We start from the raw sequence: 22369 nt of genomic DNA, 5'->3' as shown, positions 1-22369 counted from the left end.
TGAGTTTTAAATATATCCTACATGCATCCAGTGGTAAACTTGATCCACTGCGTTTGGTCTTCCAGTTCAGTGTGACAGAGTGTTGATTTAGCGTAAATGGAGCTCGAGCTGGGAGTATATTGAACATGGAATCAGAGCCCAGAGAGAAACCTGCCACAAATGCAGGCAATTTAGCCTTGACCAGATACGTTAGACACACTTACGCGAAGGGCACTGAGAAGCTTTGTTGTGTCAAGAGGGTGATATTCCAGAACATCTCCTATAGGGCATGATGCTATTTTTATGCTATAAATCTAAATTCATATCTACTAGAAGTTAACTACTTTCCTCACAACACTTGGGTATAAAGGAATGCACACTGTCCCAATTTTTTTTAAGATTTTATTTATTTATTTATTTGAGAAAGAGAGATTGCATGTGCCTTTGTGTGAGTGAGGGCAGGAGCCGAGGGGGAGGGGCAGAGGGAGAGAGAGAATCTGAAGCAGGCTCCCCGCTGAGCGCAGAGCCCACCATGGGGCTCCATCCCACGACCCTGAGATCATGACCTGAGCCCAAACCTAGAGTCCAAGAGTCCGACGTTTAACCGACTGAGCCACCCAGGCGCCCCGCACTGTCCTAATTTTTAATAAAAGGTTACCTATCGGTGTGGAAGAATTTTTGGAAACTGGGGCGACTGATTAGATTTCAGTGTCAGTTCTCACATTCTGCAGAGAACTGAGTCTCTCTGAGATTATCTGACAGAAATCTTCCTGGGTTCTAAATAAAAACACAGTGCGGATTTCATTTGTAAGGTGACATTCTCAAAGAGGAAGTTCCCTTAGAGACTAAGGAAACTGCACCAATATTTAAATGTATTTAATAAAAAGCATCTTTAGAACTTTCCCTATTAAGAAGCTATAAACCAGTTTACTCTGTTTGAATTTCAGATTGTGTTGGAAAACCATCCTGGGGCCCATCCCAGGGCAGGGAAGGACTATGAGCCTGATGATTATCTGAAAAATCTCTCCTCATCTTAGCTATGTAGTGACCACAGTAAGGTAAGCCGAAGGTTTTCATCCTACCATAGTATAACATTGTCTATCGTTCAAATGCGGCCCACCGAGGAAGAGAGCATATGAGTTTAGGCCTTAGAAAACTTACCCAATACATAAGATGACGTATGGGAAAGTTCTTTCTAAAGTGCAAGGTGCTGTGCAAACAGAAAAGTCAGCTGCTTCAAGCCGTGCTCTATAACCAGAGGTTAGGTCACCATTTGGAATGCCAGAGCAGGCCCCTGCAGGGCCCATCCCACACCCTATCCATCTGTGCAACTGAATGACAAGGGATTCCTCTGATTTAATATATAAAAATATTTATTTGATCACAGTCTATTTTTTTTTTTGGTTATACAGATGAACATTTCAGTTTCCTCCAAGACCAGGGAATCCACTTGATAATCACATTGGTAAATGCCACCCCAAACCATCAGAATCAATTATAAACTGCAGAGTCTAACTAACTGGTATTCCTCACGTGTTTATGCCAAAAGCAGGATTTTAAAAAAAAATATCTACTATTTATTGACTTCTGTCTGGGTTAAACAGCTTTGTCTTATATTTACGTCTTGGAAATAAGGTAATAAGTTAATAATAATAGCATATGTTAAAAGCTTTGATGCATCATGTATCACCCTGAACCGGGAAAAGATATTTGTCCACTAGAACAATCTCCTCATTAGAGTCACATTGCTTGCAGAACTACGGAGACCAAATAGCATTCTTCACTGATAATCCAGCTGGTGACGATGAGACATTTACAGGGGGTGGGGGTGAGTGGCACATATGCAGGTGCAATTGGTGGTACTGACCCTGTTCCTTGAGGTCAGTGCTTACAGACCTTCCTCGAATCCCCAGACTTGCCTTTTATCTCTTTTGCTTACTTCTACTACAGCTGAGGCTGCCGCCACTATGTCAGGCTAACCTTTATAGAGAATTGACTAAGCCTCTGCCTTTTACCCAGATTATCTCATTTTGTCCTTACCATTTTCCCAGATGGAAACTGGGGCAAAGAGGTTACACAACTTGCCCATAGTCACAGAGCAATCATGGAGGAGGATTTGAACCCAAGAGGGCCAGTCGCTGAACCTGAGCTTTGAACCTCACACGGTATTTTCCTTCCAATTAGACCGGAATATGATTACCAGTCATCAAGTGGTGAACAAGAGAGGGAACCCCATGTCCTTGCCCCTCTGCCTATAAGGAGGTGGCTTTCTGGCATGAAAGGGAAGGGCAGGGGGATGGGTCCCAGAAGCCTTGGCTTTGTGGGTCTCCTGCTAAGCTCCTCAGCCCAGATGTGCTGTGAGCAAAGCTGTCCAGAAGAGCAGGATGTGTTCGGCGCCTCTCCAAGGAAGGCTTTTTTTTTTTTTTAAGTTTTATTTATTTTATTTTTAAAATTAATTTGTTTTAGAGAGAGCAAGAAAAGAGAGAGAGAGATCACAAGCAGGAGGAGGGGCAGAGGGAAAGAAAGAGAATGTCAAGCAGATGCACCGCTGAGCACAGAGCCCATTGCAGGGCTTGATCCCACAACCCTGAGATCATGACCTGAGCCAAAACCAAGAGTCAGATGCTCAACCAGGCACCCCTCCAAGGAAGGCTTTGGGTCACCATTTGACCCATGGCCCCAGAAGAAGAGAAAATAGGAAAGGAAATAAGGTAGCAGGAATAACAAGGGCGTTTGGATAATCAGGAATGAAAGAGAAATGGAAAGAAGCACACCAGATGGTCCCGGGTTGTACATTCATCTTTTAGCATAAGGGGCAGTGCTGGTCACAGGTGGCCTTTAGTGACAATTTGCAGTGAAAAGGGCTGGAATTTCTCTCCCCATATCCCTCTCACATACACCCTAACATACATTTTCCACATTAAGCATCATTTACCCTCTCAGAATCTCTAGTGACTACCTAAATAAATAAGAACCAAGGGGTTGGTCTCTCTCCCTCTCTATTTTATTTTTCTTTACCCTACAAGCCTTCATCTCCAGATGCTTCTATGATAACCTTCTTCCCAGCCCTCTCTGCCCCATCCAACACCATCATAGCCAAAAATAAGAAATAACAGTAACTGGCATTTATCAGATGCTTCGTATGCTAGGAACTAGCTAGGATAACAGGCACTACCTACTTTCATCTTCACAATAACAACTTTATTGTGCACATTTTACAGATGAAGAACCTGAGTCTCGAATGTCTTGTCCTGGGGTACAACCCTGTCATTTATAAGTTCTGCTACATATGATTTGGAAGCCACATTCCCTAGAGCATAAGCACCAAATGACAGCGAAGGTTCTAGTCACAGCTCTGTCACTTCATAGTAGCGAGAATCTGAACAGATTATTTACCCCTGTGACTTAATGTCCTAATTTGTACAACTAAGGGGTGATCCCCAAAGCCCCATCTACTTCCACATTTCCACACATATGGTGTTTATCTTGTTTTTAATTAGAATTTTTGAATTGGTACTAGACACATGGTACTAAGGTCAGAAAGGAAATGTCACTACACCACATCCCCCAGTTACTACTGTTCCCTCCCCAGAGGTAGCCGTTGTTTCTGTTGCCTTCCAGAGAAACTCCATGCGTATATAAATATCATTTCCTGTTTTCTTTTTTTAACACAAAAGGTAGCAAAATCTATATATGTTCTGTCTCTTGCTTTTTTCACTTAAAAATTGGTTTTCAAGATTATTTCCTGTCTATATACAGACAGTTGTTTTTTCCCCCTATTATTTGACTGTATCATAACCTATTCCTATTGACAGAGATTTCGGTTGTTTCTCTTCCGTTTTCAGAGATGCCACAATAAACACCCCTGCCCATCCTTCATTTGGCACATGTGCACATACAGTCTGTTTGGTTTGTTTTTTTTTTAAGATTTTACTTATTTATTTGTCTCAGAGAGAGAGAGAGAGAGAGAGAGAGAGAGAGCACAAGCAGGGGGAGCGGCAGAGGGAGAGGGAGAAGCAGGCTCCCTGCTGAGCAGGGAGCCGGATGCGGGACTCGATCCCAGGACCCTGGGGTCATGACCTGAGCGGAAGGCAGATGCTTAACTGACTGAGCCACTCAGGCACCCCTGTACTGTCTGTATTTTGTCTCAAGTGTGGTGAGAATAGGGGCGAGGGCGTTGGGTGCAGGAGGAGAACGGACAGCACCAAGCCTGTGGTCCGCCCTCACAGCTTCTCCAAATAGCTCCAGCCCAGGCCTCACACGATGAAAACTGGCAGAAACTAAATCAGGAAAGTGCTGGGGGTGCAGGGGGTGTTGGATGGGAAAGGCGGGGGCAGGAGTTGACAAACAGTGGGGATCAGGCCCAAGAGTTCATGCCAGGAGCATTACTTGTAGTCAGAAGGGGAGCTGGAAAAGCAGGGTGGGCCACTGAATCAAATCAGTGACTGAGCATGGGTGACCAAGGGGACAGAGAGGTAAGAGCAAGAAAACCAGAGGTGGACAAACCCAAGGTGGGAACCGCAGCACAGCCAGGGGTCACAAGAGCAGGCAGGGGAGTCCAGGGGGCAACTCAGGGGACGTTATGGAGGTTCCTCCTGTGGCCTGTGGAGTAACAGCAACTTTTAACCCAATGGACACGGGTGTCCCCAGACATGCCTTTGGACCCCAGCCTTTTCTAAGCAACACTTGCTAAGGCCCCTAGCAGTCCGTGGTGATTTCCCGTAGGAACCATCCTATGCTTCTGGGATAAAAGCGACACTTGACAACCTAAGGGGTCCAGCACTATTGCGGGAGAACCCAGAACTCTCTTTCAGGAAGTGAGTCTGGAGCTTGCCGTGTGGAGCAGAGCGTGCAGGGCCGTGTCTTGCATGGTGCGCGGGCTTTGTGGACATCTCCGTGGTATGGGGTGGTGCGCAAGACGCAGACCGACGGGGCCTGCGAAAGCCCCTCACGGCTTCAACCCTCTGTTTCTTAAAGGCCAGGAAAGGAGGCCCCTGTCCTGCCTCTCGCGTACCGTTGGGCTGAAGAGCAAAGGGAATCACACCCCTGACAACCCAAGATAACCCAGAGAACACCGCGCTCATGCCACCTGCTGGTGGGTTTGCTACTTCCTCCGCGCTCTACCCACCCGCCCTCCGCGATCTCTAGACTCTCCAGTTTCTCTGCGGCTCCCCACGGGACTAATCTGCCTGCTACAATGTCTTCATGTTTTTGGTTGTGTCTTCTTACCTAAATTTGGACATATTTCAGGGTAAAAGATGTATGGTCCGGGGGGCTAAAGCTGAGAAAGCTGCAGAAATGGAGAGGATCAAGCCTGAGAGCGAAAAGGGAGAGGCGTTAGCCAGCAAAAGTACGGAAGAGAAGAAGAAAGAGCGAGCACAGGACGTGACAAGCAGACGGGCTGTGTGTGAGGGCCGCCCGCGGAGGGACCCTGGGCCCTGCACGCGAGCTGCCCACGGAATGCCCGCGGGGCGGCCAGGGCTCCAGGCCACGGAAGCCCTGTCTTCAAGTGGCCCCAACGCCAACTCCCCTCCCCGCCCCCCGCCCTGTCCCCCGCACTCTCCCTTTCACCATCTCTCCCCCTCTGCTCAGATCCTGCCGCATTACTACAAGATCATGGGCATAGTGACGGGAACCAGGAAAGCACTTCGCTTGGCTTTTAATCCTCAAATCCTAAAATTACCAGATCATCAACCGCACCGTTGTGGCATCCCTCACAAAGGATCATTGACTATATCCATGCAAACACATCTGGGACGCATATTCCACACATCTGGCAAGGACCCTGAGGAAATCCTTGTGGGTCGGAAACAGGCAAATGCTGGAAGTGAGCCTGGCAGCCCCAGCCCCCTCCGAGCGGGCCGGTCACACCCCTCCCCCCCCCCATCACAGCTCCAAACACCGTCACTAAGTGGAAATGACTCTGCTTCCCAGTGAAGCAAACTAGCTAACTTCTCCTTTTTTGAAAGTGGAACAAATATGCAACCAAGCTCTAGTTTTTTAAGTGAAAAAAAAAACACAAAAAGCAAGTATTACGTAGGAACTGAAAGAACGCTGTTATAGCAGAAAACAGAACAAGGCTGAGAGAATGGCATAAACTCAGGATATCATCAAGTATGTTGGACCTCAATCAGAGGACCCATTCTTTCATCTGTTATGTAGACTCCGTGCACAAATTGTGTCAACTATTTTATCTCATTTTATTTTTTTTAAGATTTTATTTATTTATTTTTGGAAGAGAAATAGAGAGGGCACAAGCTGGGGAGGGGAGGGGCAGAGGGAGGAGCAGACTCCCCGCTAAGCAGGGAGCCCAGGACCCCCGGGATCATGACCTGAGCTGAAGGCAGATGCTTAATCGACTGAGCCACCCAAGAGCCCATTTTTTTTTACGATTTTTAACAATTTTATAATTCAGATAATGAAACAAAGGGAAACACAAGCTGAGTGTCAGGCATTCAAACTCAGCCCTGCTCTGAGGAGTAACTGGAGGATATGAATTTCAAGCTTTCAAGACACCAAACTCAAGAAGTCTGCCTACTTCTTATCACCCCCGTACGTCTGGGCACAGCAAAGAGCCAGTCAGTGAGAGAAGGATGAGACAAAACCAAACCAAGAAGCTCTCCAGTGGTTCTCAGCCTTGGCTGCACGAAAGAATCGCCTGGGGACCTTTAACACTCTTGATGCCCAAACCTTTACCTCATGGTATCTGCGGTGAACACAAGCCTCAGTATTTTTTACAGTTCTCCAGGTGACTCCAAGGTTGAGAACCACTGCTGCCGACCCTACCCATTTCTCGTCTTCCCCTGGGCCACCCCAACACCCTCCCCTCCTGTTCTCTGTGCTCCTCCTTGGTAAAGTGGAGAAGAATCAGAGGTCAGGGAGCTGGATGCCCAAGGCTTGCCTAGAAGCTGCCAACTCAATCACCAGAATGCAGTAGCTTAAGAATCATCACTGAAGCCTGGAGCTCCTGAGAGACTCTGGCCAGGCTAGACTGAGAGAACACTGTCATGACCATGCCTTCCCGAGTAAGTCTGAACAGGAGAGAATGCGCTGGAGTGTAAAACCCTCATTTCCACTAATGGTCACTGCCGACACATCAGCTTGGAGGTTTACACCAGTGGTCCTCAAACTTTAGCATCAGAATCACCTGGAGGGCTTCTCAAACACAGAGTGCTGGCCCCTGCTCCCAGAGTCTCTGCTTTAGTAGGTCTGGGATGAGGCCAAGAATTTTAAGGGTTTTTTTTTTTAAAGACTTTATTTTTAAGTAATCTCCCCACCTAAGGTGGGATTTGAACCCACAACCCCCAAATCAAGAATCACACGCTCTGCTGACTGAGCCAGCCAGGCACCCCAAGAATTTTCATTTCTAACAAAATGCTGCTGGTCTGGAGGCCATACTTTGACAGCCACTGGTTTAAGTTGCCCAAACAACCTCATTTAGTTGTGCTTAATTATTGGTAACACCTCTTGTTCTCAACACTTACTGTGCACCAGCATCGCCTGGTGGATTTTAAGCTCCACCCAGATCCGTTATGTGAGGGTATCTGCAGCTGCACGTGGGCAACGATCTGTTCTCAGAGCTCCCCCCATGATTTCAGCAGTGAGTACACAGTAAGTATGCTGGGTTGAGAGTTACTGAGTTAAACTGTAATTCAATTGACTTTATTTTAATTTGTTGTTATTTGTGAAGATAGTCCTTACCAGCTTTAAAGATGATTGGAGAACCCTACCCAGAAAGAAGCCCCTGAAAGCAAAGTGAACGGATATATGCAGCCATCAAATAAATGGTCTAGCTCTCCGGTTCTGGTATCTCTCTACAAATCAGTTACTCAGCATCTGTGGAATCTGGCTGTGATGGGCCAGGGAAAAATGGGAACAAACACCTTAAAATCAGGCCCCAGCCTGTCTGTGGGAGGGTGATCGCGTTTGAAGCAGGAAGTTGCCCACACCAAGTGGATGGACCATGGCTCCTTGACGTTGGGCCCCTGGGACACCATCCTGCATGGCTTCTGAAGTGTTCTGGCCTTTCTCTGGTTTGCTTGGTTTCAAAAAGAGTGCTAACTGTTTATGATCCAAGAGTAGTTCATTCAGGTACTCGTTTATTGCCCGAGGCCACCGCGGCTTGGCGCCATATCTATCCCCAGCACCTGGAACCCTGTCTGCTGTGAGGTAGCCGTCGGGTACAAGTTGCTCAGGAAACGTAAATAGGCCAGGTTAGTCGGAGAGACACTGTTAAGACATCTCTCCCCTTTTTATCAAGAATATCGTGTCCCCTCCCCTCTGTCCACCCTCTTCCAAGAATACACACAGTGCATTCTTAGTCACAAAGAGAACTAGGGATCTCAGGTGGTTTCCTCAAAATGTTATCTGAATTTTAAAGAAAACGCTGGAAAATGGGAGGAACCATTTAATGCCAAGTGAAGAATCCTGAGTGATGAAAATTTTCATGTCTCTAGTTTTTGTTTGGTGGGGTGGGGGGAATCCGGTGTTCCACATGGTTTCCCTCAGGTGACCTAATTCTCTGGGGACAGGGCTAGGGCATCGGAAGCATTGTTGTTTTCACTGTAGGCTCTGTTGTACGACATATTTAATAATTTTGGTTAATTGAAAATATTCACTTAATATATTTTTCCTGACATATGTACCTGAAGAAGATATGGTCAGACTAAGTATGGTTGAACAGATGTGAGGCAAAAGCACAGAGGGGTAAGGGCAGGTTCTAACTCTCACAGGGTAGTTCAGGGAAAGCTGTGCCTGTGTTTTGCACACCCTTTCTCTCCAGCCACCGGATGACTGAAGGTGACGATGCCTTACGTTGAAAGAAGGTTGACAAATGTTTCCTTTGCTTATTTTGAGGAGGGTCATCTGGTAAAATGCTTTCCTGTGGTAGTCTGCTCTGGGAATTTACTTGTGAAGTTTGGTTATATTTTTACCACCTTGCCTTGAGAAACACACCTGCAATTGCAATTCATTATCAGATGAAAACATGCCCCACGAAGGGGGACCACAATGCTCCGATGTCTTTTTTGTTTTAAACTGTTTATTTTGATGTCTTTTTAAGAGAAAACTTACTCATATTTAGTCAGACTTGCCCAGACCCTCAGGCTGTCTCGGTTTGAAGTTACTCACCTGGGAAAGCTGCATTTTTGACCTTCTGACTATCTTTTTTGCACACTGGAGACTTATACTGGCCTATGGTACCTGGCAGTTTAAAAGGAATACATGTATTTTTATGGGACAGAGTCCACATACACACTTTTCACCTTTAAAACTCTTTCTACCATCAGTGGGATAATAGACACACAAGTGCTTTAAAATGGGGAAAAAAGAGGATTTTATTAAAATATGGTTATTATCATTACTAATCTGAATAATTTTCCACTTTTATTATATTTCTCTCTTTTTTAAAAGATTTTATTTATTTATTTATTTATTTATTTATTTATTTATTTAAGAGACAGAGAGTGCAAGCAAGAGAGTACAAGCAGAGGGAGCAGCAGAAGGAGAGGGAGAAGCAGGCTCCCCGCTGAGCAGGGAGCCTGATGTGGGGCTCGATCCCAGGACCCTGGGATCATGACCTGAGCCGAAGGCAGACACTTAACCATCTGAGCCACTCAGATGCCCCAATTTTTAAGTTTTAAGATTTTAGCTCTAGAGTTTGAACTTCCTAAGGGACCGTATATATCATTTGTTTCCCTTTTAGCATGTATCACAATGCTCTACTCATAGTATTTGATGCATGCTCTTTAAACTGAATTTATTTAGACTTTGTCTGAACAGTATGGGTCTCATAGAGACAGCAAATAGTCTCAAGCAGTTAGGATTCTTTATTCTGCTGTCTTTGCTAGACAGCCACTTAACCAACTGAGCCACCCAGGCCTCCCTCTGTCTCTCTTTTGAATAGCCAGTTTCAAGGATACAATTCTAGAGAGGAAGTTGGAAACAAATGTCCTTGGCCATGCCCTTGTCCTCCCCCTGGCCTGCGATCAGCGCCCCCCTGAGTAGGGGAGGGAGACAGGTGGGCTCTTGCGCCCTCTGTCCAGGCATGGCACTCCTTGCTCAGATCAGTACAGGCTCAGAGTTGCCAGAGAAAGCAACCGAAAGACAGAGACAAGCCAAAAAGCTCAGTGGTAGATGTATGTTTGTGATACATCAGAGGACGGGAGGGTAGGGAAAGGAGATGTGGGCTAGTATCTCAGGGGCTAATGTACCTTCACCACAAGCTGCAGGAGGAAGGGGGACAGGGTGCAATCAGAAGTTCACATCATCAGCCTAAGGAGGAGCAGAGAGCAAGAGTTTGGGAGGCTGAGGAAGGAGGCCATCTCCTGAGGTCTCTGGAGCAGTGTCTGAGGGGAGCAGATTGTGGGTGGGATTTTCTGGGGTCAGCAAAGGCCCCTACCGGGTCTCTAAGCCCTGCTTCCCTCTGATCCTATTTCACCTTGAGACTCAGCCCTGCCCCTCCACCCCGGGGCAATCTAGCAGGACTTGAGCGCTGAGAATTGAGTGTTGCCACTTGAGCTACTGATGCTGGGCAGCCCCACTCTCTTGTCAACCCCTTTTCGGCCTTTATTATTATGATCCTGCAATTTTTTTTTCTCTTCTAGTTTTTAATGGGATGAATTACATTAGTAGATTCTCTAAAGTTGATCCACTCCTGGATTCCTGGTTTTAGCCTATGCAATCACTGGGGTGTTTTTTGTTTTGTTTTGCGTTTTCCAGCACAGGTCCTCTACTTATGAGTTGAATGATTGATCTAGGACTCAGCCTAAATTTTCTTCTAATATTTGCTAACTGGCTACACAGCCAATATGCCTGTGGTCTTAGTGATGCACCAACGTAAGGATGGTCTTTGCTTGACAAAAGATAATCATAGTCAGAGAGCTACTAAAGTACAGGCTGCCCGGTTAAACTTGAATATCAGATAAACAACAAATAATGTTTTAGTCTAAACATGTCCCATGCAATATTTGTGTGGCCTCTAACACTGAACTGCACGAGATGTACTTACACTAAAAAAAAAAGTGTCTATTTGAAATTTACATTTAACTGGGTGTCCTCTAGTTTTATTTGCTAAATCTAGTAATCTTGACCATAAAAAACAAGCATTATGTTTAAAAAAGAATACATTAACTTTTAAATTAATATTGTCAATGTAAGATAAAAGCACATGTCAGCAAACCCTCGTAACCACTGAGCTCGTGTTTCTGAAAACTACAGTGGGGTGGGGAAGCGGGAAATAATAAAGACATTGTAATTCATATATAACAAAGACACACAGAAGAAAAATTCAAATTTCCAAAACAAACTAGATTTGGTGGTTTTGTTTCGAGGAAAAGAAACCAAAACACCACCACCAACTGGACCCTGCTCTGGTAGATAACTTCCCTTTCAAACCACCTTCTTCTGTGCTGTCATCTCCACCCCCAGGCAGATTTTTCTATTCATTTTTCCTGATACAGAAATTTTATTTCTTTTTCGAGTTTTCAAATCAGCTCCTACTGGCTTGAAATTTATCATCTATGGAATTTGTATTCCTTTTATATTCCTTTCAAAATCTCCCCAAAATGTTTGTGACTACCTGGCCTTTCTGCAAATTGTCATGCTGCTCAATGTATATTTTCTGGGTCTGAACTCCATCCCTAGTTTGAGAGGAAGACGGATAAGAATACTTTCTCAGGGGGCACCTGGGTCCTCAGTCAGTTGAGCGTCTGTCTTTGGCTCAGGTCATGATCCCGGGGTCCTGGGATCGAGCCCCACATCGGGCTCTGCTTCTCCCTCTCCCCGCTGCTCATACTCTCTCTCTGTCTCTCTCTCTGACAGATAAATAAATAAAAATCTTAAAAAAAAAAAAGAATACTTTCTCAGTACTACTCGTAGATGTGGCTACATAATATACAGGAAGGGAAGCAGTAACTGTTGCCTGTTTGGGTGTGAGAAGACAGAAGTAAACCCTACATAAAAAGATTGGGATCATTAACATTTTGGAATAAAAAAAATGTGGTTAACTAAAAAATCATATTTATCCAGGTATTACCACAGTTTCATTTTATTACTTAAATGGTTATGATTTTGTCATGAATACATGTATAAATCTTGGATAAATTTCATGTCATTCCTCAGGCAGTCATGTGCCTATAATGTACCAGACACTGTTCTAGGTCCTGGGATAAAGGTGAATGAGACCAGGTCCAAGCCTCCCAGGGCAGACACGGGTAAGTAGGGACAGTAGCACATTAATCAATAACTAAAATACAGTTTAATAAAAGCAATTGTGTATGATTGTTTGTGTATGGAGTCCCATGAGGACATGGGAAAGGAAGGTCTTCATTCATCTGGGGGTGGAAGATTCAGGAAATCTTCACAGAGGAGGAGATCCTTAAAATGAATCTCAGGAGTTCATCAAGCCAAGATGTCAGGGAAAGGCATTACAGTTGAAGCACATAGAAAGGCTCAGAGTTTGGCACATTCAAGCCGTTGTACCCTCAGGCGTGCGGTGGGGAGTGTCAGGGTTAAGCAGGAAAGGAACTCAGGACAACTCAAAGGGGCTTGAAATGATGTCAAGGGGTCTGGAAGCTAAGGAAAGGAAATCCCACTGAAGGGTAAGTGCAGGAGGAAATGATTACTTTTTGTCACAGAGCTATTGTTCTGGACATTACGTGAAATTGGTTTCGGAGATGAGACTAAAGGCAAGGAGATAGGTTAAGAAGTTAATGAAGCAGGGCGCCTGGGTGGCTCAGTTGGTTAAGCCACTGCCTTTGGCTCAGGTCATGATCCTGGAGTCCCGGGATCGAGTCCCGCATCGGGCTCCCTGCTCAGCGGGGAGTCTGCTTCTCCCTCTGACCCTCCTCCCTCTCATGCTCTCTGTCTCTCATTCTCTCTCTCTCAAATAAATAAATAAAATCTTTAAAAAAAAAAAGAAGTTAATGAAGCAGACGAGGTGAGCGCTAACAAGGGCCTAAACTAGCAGGGAGCTGAAGAGTTCTGCTCTGGACATGCTGAACCTAAGGCCCCTATGACGTGTCCAAGGAGAACTGAGGGCGAGAATGCAGGTCTAGAGCTGGGCAGCGAGGCCTGGTGGGAGGCGGTGTGTTTGGGAATCATCAGCCGAGGAGTGAGATGAAAGCCATGAACATGGATGCCGTGGCCCAGGAAGGATATAAGGAATAAGAAACAAAAGATAGACATTACGATGAAAGGACCAGGTGGAAAAGAAAGACTCCTAACCCCAAACTGGAAGGGAGCCATCAAGGTCATAGGAGATCAAGGAGAAAATGGCATCATAAGACCCAAGGAAGAGGAGCATTTCTATAATTGATTAATTATGTTAAGTGATACAGAGGAAGACGTGTAATATGGACAGAAATGGGTCCCTTTGGTTTAGCGATTAGAAAGCACTGGTGGAGACGCCTGGGTGGCTCAGTCGTTAAGCGTCTGCCTTCGGCTCGGGTCATGATCCCGGGGTCCTGGGATCGAGTCCCACATCGGGCTCCTTCCTCAGCGGGGAGCCTGCTTCTCCCTCTCCCTCTACTGCTCCCCCTGCTTGTGCTCTCTCTCTCTGATAAATAAATAAATAAATAAATAAATAAATAAATAAATAAATAAACAAATATCTTAAAAAAAAAAAAAGAAAGAAAGCACTGGTGATCCAGAGAGAGCAATTTGAGTGGCTGTGCTTGATACAGTAGCCAGCTTGCAGTGGGTTGAGATAAAGACATGTTGACTGTCTTTCAAAGAGATTGGGAATTATGGAAAGGAAAGATAGAGGAAAGCTCGAGAAGAACTCAGAGGTGCTCTAGTTATTTTTTATTATGAATGGATACCTACCTTTTTTTTAAAAGGTGTTGATATTGTTTAGATCCTAATTTGAACAGAACAACTATTAAAAAACATTTACAAGGTAATTATCAGAGCTAATTAGACATTGATTGGATATATGATGATATTAATTTTTAAAGCAATAATTGTATTGAGGTTATACTTTTTTTAACATTTTTTTTAGAGAACAATGTAACAGATAACCGAGTACCCACCACAAATTTTCTTACACTTTTCCATATTGACCAAAGGGTGGTTCTTAAAGAGCAGAGAATAAATATTTTAGATCTTTTGGTCCAGAAAGCAAAATGCAGTTTTCATTTAACCATTTAAATATATAGAAACTATTCCTAGCTCATGGATCTGAAAAAAAAAAAAAACAGGACACTCACAGGGATTGGCCAATGGGTCTTCATTTGCTGTCTTCAGAACTGTCATGTTTTTTTCTGAAACACATCAGAAATGCAGGTGAAGCCCTCCTTGTACTCTTCCCAATCTCATTCCCCCCCCACCTCTCCAAAGGTAACCGCTCTCCTAAAGTTCACGTTATCAGTCCCAACTTTTCAGATATGCCTATATCCCTAAGCAATATAAGCATAATTTGGGGTGTTTTTAAAACCTTTAAATAAATGTAATCATTCTGTGCATAATAGTCTTCAGTTGGCTCTTTTGGCCAACACTACATTTGCGATTAAGTCATCTTCCTACATTTGGACTAGTTCGTTAATTTTACCTGTTGTATGCTATCTCATTTTGTGACTATATTAAGTTTCATGTATTCTTCTTCTGTACATGCACATTTAAGTTGTTTCTATTTTTTCCATCTTTACAAACAATGCTACAGTCAACATTCTTGGCCATGACTCTTTGCTGCACATTTGTTTTTGATCTGGGGTATATACCTAAGATTGAATTGTTGGGGTTGTAGGGTATGAACATATTCAGCTGACTAAATATTTCCAAATTGTTCTCCAGGCTGACTCTATAGAAAAATTTCCTTTTTCAGTAATCTGATATAGTTGGTAACCTGAAAAATTCTCCCAATATGCAACATCTAGAGATCCTGAATGAAATATGAGGCAACTTTTTACTTGTATAAAGAAGTCTCAAAAAAGCAAGGAAATCCCCAGGCCCCAGAAAATGTTTTAAAAAGAAGAAGAAGAAAAGAAAAAGATGATACAGGAAATTTAAATTCAGAGACAAATTTACCTATGGGGATTTCCTAGAACAAAGGTTTGGGCCCATAGGAACATAAGAGGCTATATAATGCTTTCAGGGGCTCTTGTCCATCTCTTGGGTTAAAAGTTAAAGCTAAAACACCAGGCCATGGAAAGAAAGAAAGAAAGAAAAAGAAAAAAGAAGGAAAGAAAGAAGAAAGAAAGAAAGAAAGAAAGAAAGAAAGAAAGAAAGAAAGAAAGAAAGAAAGAAAGAAAGAAAGAAAGAAAGAAAGAAAGAAAGAAAGAAAGAAAGAAAGAAAGAAAGAAAGAAAGAAAGAAAGAAAGAAAGAAAGGAGGGAGGGAGGGAGGGAGGGAGGGAGGAAAGGAAGGAGCAATGATCTTGGCCAAGTTCTAATCAGAGTCAGGTGTGTCACGCCCAGGCTGATCTCACCATTATCCTGACTCTGTGGACCCTGGCCCCCTTCTGATTTTCAATTTGATTTTGTCTACTTCTTTCTCCTTGGCAATAACTTTGGCATCCTTGTCTACCTGCTTCTGGAATTGACCGGCCCCCACAGCAGACTCTGCTTTGTTGGCTTGTACGTTTCATGGGGTTTTGGCTCCTCCTCATACAACTCCTGGAGTCTGACCCCTGAGGCCGGCTCAGCCGGTCCCCTCTCCATCCCGAGGCTGGGCTTTAAGCCTGAGGTCCAAGCACCACCGGCTCTGCTCAAGCCTGGCGCATCCCTGCCTCCATATCTTCCAAACACTATTCTGTGGTGACAGGACTAGGTTGTTTTGGGAAAGTATTTACAGTAACCTGGTGCTGGAATCAGAAAATCTGGGTTTCTGTCAAATGGGGTGAAGTCATCTCCTGTGTGCCAGAGTGCGTCCTCAGTGCCCCCAAGATTTCTATCATGAATGGGAATTGACAGATACAATGAGCAACAACATTAGGTCTACATACACGGCAGATAAAAGTTATCAGAAAATACTATGTTTTTAAAAAAAAGACATAAAAGAAGAAATAACTAACACAAGAAAAAAATAAAAGCAAGACAGTATACTTTTTTTCTGGAAATGAACAAAATTTTCTAGAGTGAAAAATATTACTGAAATGAAAAGCCCAATGAACGGGTTAAGCAGCAGGATAGGCTAGGGGATTGCACAAACCCTCCCACCAGTGGTGCGGAGTTCCTGTTTCTCTAGATCTTTGCCAACATTTGAGGGTGGTGCAAACTCGACACAGGTAGGCAGATTGCAGGTTGTATTGTTTCTTTGCAGAATTGGGCCCATCCCAGCCAAGATCCAGCCCTCTTCTGGATCCTTGGATCAGGCTTTTAGACACAGAGGGACTTGAAACCCCAGTAAATCCCTTTCTGCCTGTTTTTTTTTTTTTTTTTTTTTTGGGTCCCTGATTCGGTCCTTGGGGTCAGCGCTCAGCAGGGCTCTTCCACAGGGCTCTCCCACAAAGCTGTGCTTTTTCTCCCTGGTTCCCACACCCTGACACCTCTTACCAGTGACTTCATCATTCCACTTTTCCTGCTTCTGGTCTTCACTTTGCTAATCCCCAGATGCTCTATTGCTCACTCTGCACCTTGCAGCCCTTCCCTTCCCCCTCTACAGGCCAAAGTTAAACCAACTCTCTCCATCCCTTTTCCTATAGGCCAGTCTCTGACCCAACCAAACAAATAGAGCTCCTTTATCAATATGCAATAACCTTAGACCCTAACTGAGGGGGTCTAAGAGGTATGTGATACATCGACAGTTGGAAGGATACCATAGACATATTTTTCTAAACCTGAAGCTAGACACATATCCTGGCAGAGCCTAAAACACCCAGAGGTGTTATGGCATATGTTAGAGCTCGGATTCCTGAGACTGAATCTTACTTAGAGCCACTATTTAGCTGTGTGACCTGAGGCAAGTCACCTAGCCTCTCTGTGCTTCCATTTTCTCATATGTAAAACCCCTGCTAGTACTAGAACCCACTATATAAGGTCGTTAGGAGAACTAAATGAGTGAGCGTATGTAAATTATTTAGAAGGGCACCTGGCATACCATGAGGACTATATGTGTTTGCTCTCATCATTATTACTATTTGAAATTGGAACTGTCCGAGGCAATAGCAGATACCAGTCACATTCAGTGAAATGAGATCAGTGTCAGAAAGCGCAGCTCCATGTATGCAATTAGTGTTTTCTTTAATTCTTTCTTTTCTTCTCAAGGTGTATCTACTACTTACATGGTTCTTACTCTTCTGAAACGGTGCAGAAAATCTCCCAGTCTTTCCGGTCAAACCTGGTGTTTAGTCCTGGCCACCAAAACAGTTACAGCCTCCTTGTTTCTGCCTCGTGCCCTTAGCTCTTCTTTTACAAACCATCCTGCCCATCTCAGCTAATAAATCCCATGGTTTCGGTGTCTGGGAAGTTGCTTTTAGTTCTCTGATAGTGTTAGGCTAACATTGATAGGGCACAGGGCAAGAAGCCAGGTGAAAATGACTCCCTCACTCCCTGGACAGAATGTCGCCCTGACATTGAGTCTGAATTTCCTTAGCGTCCAACACTGGCCAAGATACCCAAAGCCACAGGCTTTCTTTAACTGGGCTCATCTGTTTGGTCAAAATCCCAGAAAAGCTGTTTTCTCATTTCTCTCCTGGTGACTCCTAAGTAGATTATTTCACTTGGGATAGTAATCAAGACGGCAGCAGACTCTCCATGTAAAGAGAAAGGACACCTGACTCTGAGGTATTGATACTGGGCCAGGAAACTGCTGATATTAGATTATGTTACCTGTTTGTGGTTGGCTTGACTTGAGCTATATACTGGAATATGCTTGCAAGGAGGGGTGTCAGGCTGTTCAGTAGACTGGCCCCTACTACCAAACATCTCCAAGATACTTTCTGAAGAATTCAGGGAAATAAGAGTGTGACACCTATACACTAACTAATGGTCTTAGGCACCATTAGCTCAAAAGGGTAGACATTGATTAATTAAAAAAATAGATAATCAGTCTTTAATTTATAAGAGACTTCCCCTTGGCTTTGATTATCTAGCTTTTTGTGAGTGGGCATTTTTGCATTTTCTGACATTGGAAATCCAGACAGGGCCCAGTAAGTGTGTTGGACTATCTAGGTAAACTCTGCTCTCGGCTGAAATGTAGTTTTTCTCCTGACTTCCCTGACATTCTCACACTGCCTGTTTTCAGGAGCTCATCGGCTTTTAATGCTCAGCCTCAAATCCATTCTAGAATGATTGTAGCATTTATCAACAATGATGCAGTTCTTGATTTATGCGGATCCCAACAAGGTTTTGGGAAGTAAGAGATGAGCTACGGAGCATTTTCCCTGGTGGCGCTCATAGCCTGGTGGGAGATATGGGCACATACACACTTAGGATTCAACACAATTAGCTGTGTGTATGGAAGTTAAGTTTTATGTGGGCGTGACACAGGTAAAGTCACCAGGGAAGGTGCAGTGAGGGGAGACATCAAGGAGGACGCAACTTCCAGTCTGGGTCTTTAGGATTATATAGGAGTTCACTAAGTAGAAAAAAGAGGACTTGTCATTCACTTTTGGCAAGAGCCCCAGAGGCCTGGAGCACACACTCCGTTCGGTATGACTGGACTGGGGGAGGGCACATGGGGGGAGATGCCATGGGAAGGAGGTTGAAGCGAGAGTCGAAGTGGCGTAAATAAGGAGCCACCAAAGGTCTTTATGTGGAAAAGCCACTGATCAGATATCAGCCTTAGAAAGAAAACTTGTGCTGAGGCTTCAGGTGATCCTTCTGCATCTCCCAGATGGCATAAGCTTCGACTCAGAAATGTCAAGAAAATACTCAGAAGCTCAAGAAAATACTCAGGCAAACTTAAATATTACTCTCAGGGCATGTTTGAGGCCTCTGTGGTAGCACTGAGATGCACAAGAAGTGGAAGTGGGATGGCTGAGTTCTGCTTCCTGGGCTGCTGAGGACAACCTGCAGGGAAAGGGGTCTGGCCCACAGGGCTCTCCACTGGGGCAGAGGAGGGACCCCCGGAGTCCCAGTCAGAAGAGCTGAGCAGCCAAGGGGCTTGGACATCTGATCTTCCGCTGCCTTAGCGCCTTCCTCTGTGCCACCCATGCAGCTTGAACCTCGTCATCTTTATGCTTGTTCCCAGCCCCCAAACTGTGCCTAAGACAGCACATTGTCCCCCTCGGCGCATCTGAAACACTACCTCCCATCTCAACCAGACATCTTTCCAGTCAGAATGGTTTGCCTTTCACTTTTCATTTTCCACCTCAGATGCCTGGCAAGACCACATGGAGAGCACCCAGGGCAAGAGAAATTGGAGGGGCAGTGTGGTTGGGTGCTGACTGTGAATCTCCAGGAAATTGCCACATGCTAGGTCAGTGCCTTGTGCCTGCCCCCTGCCCCCTATCCTATTTAAACTTGAGAACTTTCCTTTTGCTTGAAATACTGACCTACACTACTAGAAACAGGTAGTATCTGTTGACAGAAATCATGGGCAATGAGTTTATTTACCCAAGGGCAAGTCAACAAAACAATATGAGGCAATCGAGGGTGACTGTGCTTGTAGCAACTGTCAAGGGTATAAATCAATTGGTGGCTCTTAGCTCCAAATAAGGAGATTTAATATTTTGTCTTTCCAATACCTTTGATTTGCTACAATCACATTACTTTCTAAAATAAAAGTTCATTAGTAACAATCAATGCAAAGAAAATATCCCCCCAAAGTAAAAAGATCAAAGAAAAACAGATGAAAGACTTCTCTTGAAAAGTTAGAATGGATGCCTGGTAACTCCTCCGATAATTTCCTGTTTACTTTTCTTTTTTTAACTTACTGGTTTTCTTTAGTATACTTTCCAGTAGTACATTTCCATACCCTAGTTTTTCTAGGAGATTTTGGTACTAGCAGATTTCCCAGCCCACATTTTTATAAAAGTAAGTTCATGACTTCTGATTGAAACATTCTTTTACACAAACTGCCAAAAAAGTTTATGGTTTCCTTAATATGCCTGTCAAAGCCGGTACATTACAGGGACCCTGCACTTGTTAGAAGACAGAAATTGCGGGAAAGTTAAATGGAGTGAGGGAGCTGGAGCGGGATTGGCCAGCTGCAGGGAAAGCCTGCCAAGCCCCCCCCGACCCCCCCCCCACAAAACTACAATTCTAATTTCGTCTCCTTCTTTCGCAGAAAGGACTAGGTTTTCTGGGTGTCACCCCCCCCCACCCCCGCAGAGTTCTGTAGCCTCGGGCACTGAACAAGCCTGGCTATCCTTCCCTGGGGTGGAGAACGGGGAGGTAGCTTACCCCGAGCCTGGCTGGTGGGAAGGAGCGTGATCACCAGGGCAAAGGCGAGGGCAGCCCGGGGAGCCTTCCTGTCAGCTCGCCGCCCGGGCATGATGCTGCGCTGGGCTTCAGCCTCCCTGAAACCTGAACATTTCCTGTTTCCTGCTCATTTGGGTCGGTGCTAACTCGAAGGAGAGGTGTTTGCCTGTTTTTTAGGAAGTGATGTAATTCTGCAGGAGCCTGTCAGACCAGCAAGGATTGCAAAAGAGAAGTTGTTCTACAAGCACTGATTCAGTTAACAAGGTCTCCTGAGCCTTTTTCAGTCCTGGCCCTGTTGCCAGCCCCCATCTTTTGAAACTGTCTCTTAGAAACAGTGTCCATAGCTCAGCTGTCCTTTGGGATCCGGGACTGAGGATCCTGGACCACAAGCATTCTCCATTGGTGATTTTACTCCCCCCCAGGGGAGTCTCTGGGGCTGCGCAGAGTCTAGAGCAGTGCTATCCAGTAGAACTTTCTGAGATGATGGAAAGGTCCCAAATCTGTCCAATGCAGTAGCCATTAGCTACATAGGCTATAGGGCACTTCAGATGAGACCAGTGCAAAATGAATTTGTAGTTTTATTTTTATTAATTTAAATTAAAAGAACTCCACATGGCTAGCAGCTGCTGTGTTGGACAGCTTAGGCCTAGCAAGCAGGGGCATGTGTACCAACAGAAAATGGCCAGGACACTTCTCTCCAGCCAGGCACAGCACCATCCCTGGGCCCTGAATGCCACCTCCCTCATAGGGAGGTAAAGGACAATGCTATACACATGCCCAAATGTGCTCTGCTTCCCCGGAGAGAAATGATTTCTATTATTTTTATTTATTTTTTTCTTTATAAAGCCTTTGTGTTTTTAGAGCAGTTTTAGGTTCACAGCATAATTCAGAGGAGGGTGCAGAGATGTCCCATACACTCCCTAACTGCCCCCCCCCACAAACACAGCGTCCCATTATCAACACCTTCCAAAAGTGGTATAATTGTTACAGTGGATGAACGCACACTGATACATCATAATCACCCAAAGTTCACAGTTGACATTAGGGTTCTCTCACGTGTCGCACATTCTATGGGCTTGGCAAATGTATAATGACACAAATCCACCATGATAATATCCTCCAGAATAGTTTCTCTGCCCTAAAAATCCTCCATGCTCCACCCATTCATCCCTCCTTCCACCCTAACCCCAGGCACCCGCTGATCTTTTTACTGCCTCCATAGTTTTGCCTTTTCCCAAATGGAGTATGGTTGGAATCATGCGACATGTAGGCTTTCAGATTGGTTTCCTTCACTTAGTAATGTGTATTTCAGTTTCCTCCATTACATGGCGCCTGGGTGGCTCACTCAGTTAAGCATCTGCCTTTGGCTCGGGTCATGATCTCAGGTCGTGGGATTGAGTCCCGCATCAGGCTCCCTGCTCGGTGGGTGGGAAGTCTGCTTCTCCCTCTCCTCATGCTCCTCATCTCTCTCTCTCTCAAATAAATAACTAAATAAATAAAATCTTTAAGAAAATTTTCCTCCATGTCTTTTCATGGCATGATAGCTTATTTCTTATTGGCGCTAAATAACAGTCCATTGTCTGAATGTACCACAGTTATTAATTCATTCACCTACTGAGGACATCTTCGTTGCTTCCAAGTTTTGGCAATTATAAATAAAGCTGCCAGAAACATCTGGGTGCATTTGTGCAGATATAAGTGTTCAACTCCTTTGGGGAAATACCAAAGGGCTTGATTGCTGGATCTATGGTAAAGAGAAATGATCTTTTAAAGGGCCCATTTCTGAAGCAGAATATGTTCTCAGGGGAAAAAAAAAAATCTTCATTTCACTTTTCTTCCTTCTTACATAACAATAAATTTCTCAGAGGTGGTTAGCAAACAAAATAGGACCGAGTTGGATTAGAATGGGGGTGGAAATCCTGCCCAGTGGAAACAATGCAGGAAGGAGGTGTCTGTTTAGACCGGCAAGCAGGGGAGATTAGAGTGTGTTAGGTTTTTGTGTTCTAATTGAAGTCCTTCCCTCTGTTTAGGTTTAGGGCCTAGGCAGCACAGAATGAAATTTCATAATCAGGTTTGCGGTAGTGCCAAGAA

At 44.6% G+C, this 22369-nt stretch overlaps 1 protein-coding gene across 6 annotated transcripts in view; it reads right to left on the bottom strand.

The window, feature by feature from the left end:
* TMEM154 (transmembrane protein 154) overlaps positions 1-20426 on the bottom strand; it is a 69294-nt gene extending 48868 nt beyond the window's left edge. For 4 of the 6 annotated variants that reach the window (XR_003609474.2, XR_003609475.2, XR_003609472.2 and 1 more), the window contains exons 1-2: positions 20261-20426; positions 14187-14240 (exon numbers count right to left, since the gene is read on the bottom strand). Coding sequence is in view for 3 of the 6 variants with exons in the window: in XM_028104309.2 (XP_027960110.2) it covers positions 14187-14240; positions 20261-20351 (145 nt within the window). In the remaining 3 variants the exon portion in view is untranslated. The remainder of the gene's footprint in view (positions 1-14186; positions 14241-20260) is intronic. The other 2 variants (XM_028104308.2, XM_028104310.2) reach the window with 2 other exon arrangements.
* Between the last annotated feature and the right edge of the window lie 1943 nt (positions 20427-22369).

The sequence above is a fragment of the Eumetopias jubatus genome, unplaced genomic scaffold, assembly GCF_037043125.1.
Source record: "Eumetopias jubatus isolate StellerSeaLion01/CBP00866 unplaced genomic scaffold, mEumJub1_p1.0 scaffold_2, whole genome shotgun sequence".
Classification (NCBI taxonomy): Eukaryota; Metazoa; Chordata; class Mammalia; order Carnivora; family Otariidae; genus Eumetopias; species Eumetopias jubatus.
This window is presented reverse-complemented; position numbering and strand designations above follow the sequence as displayed.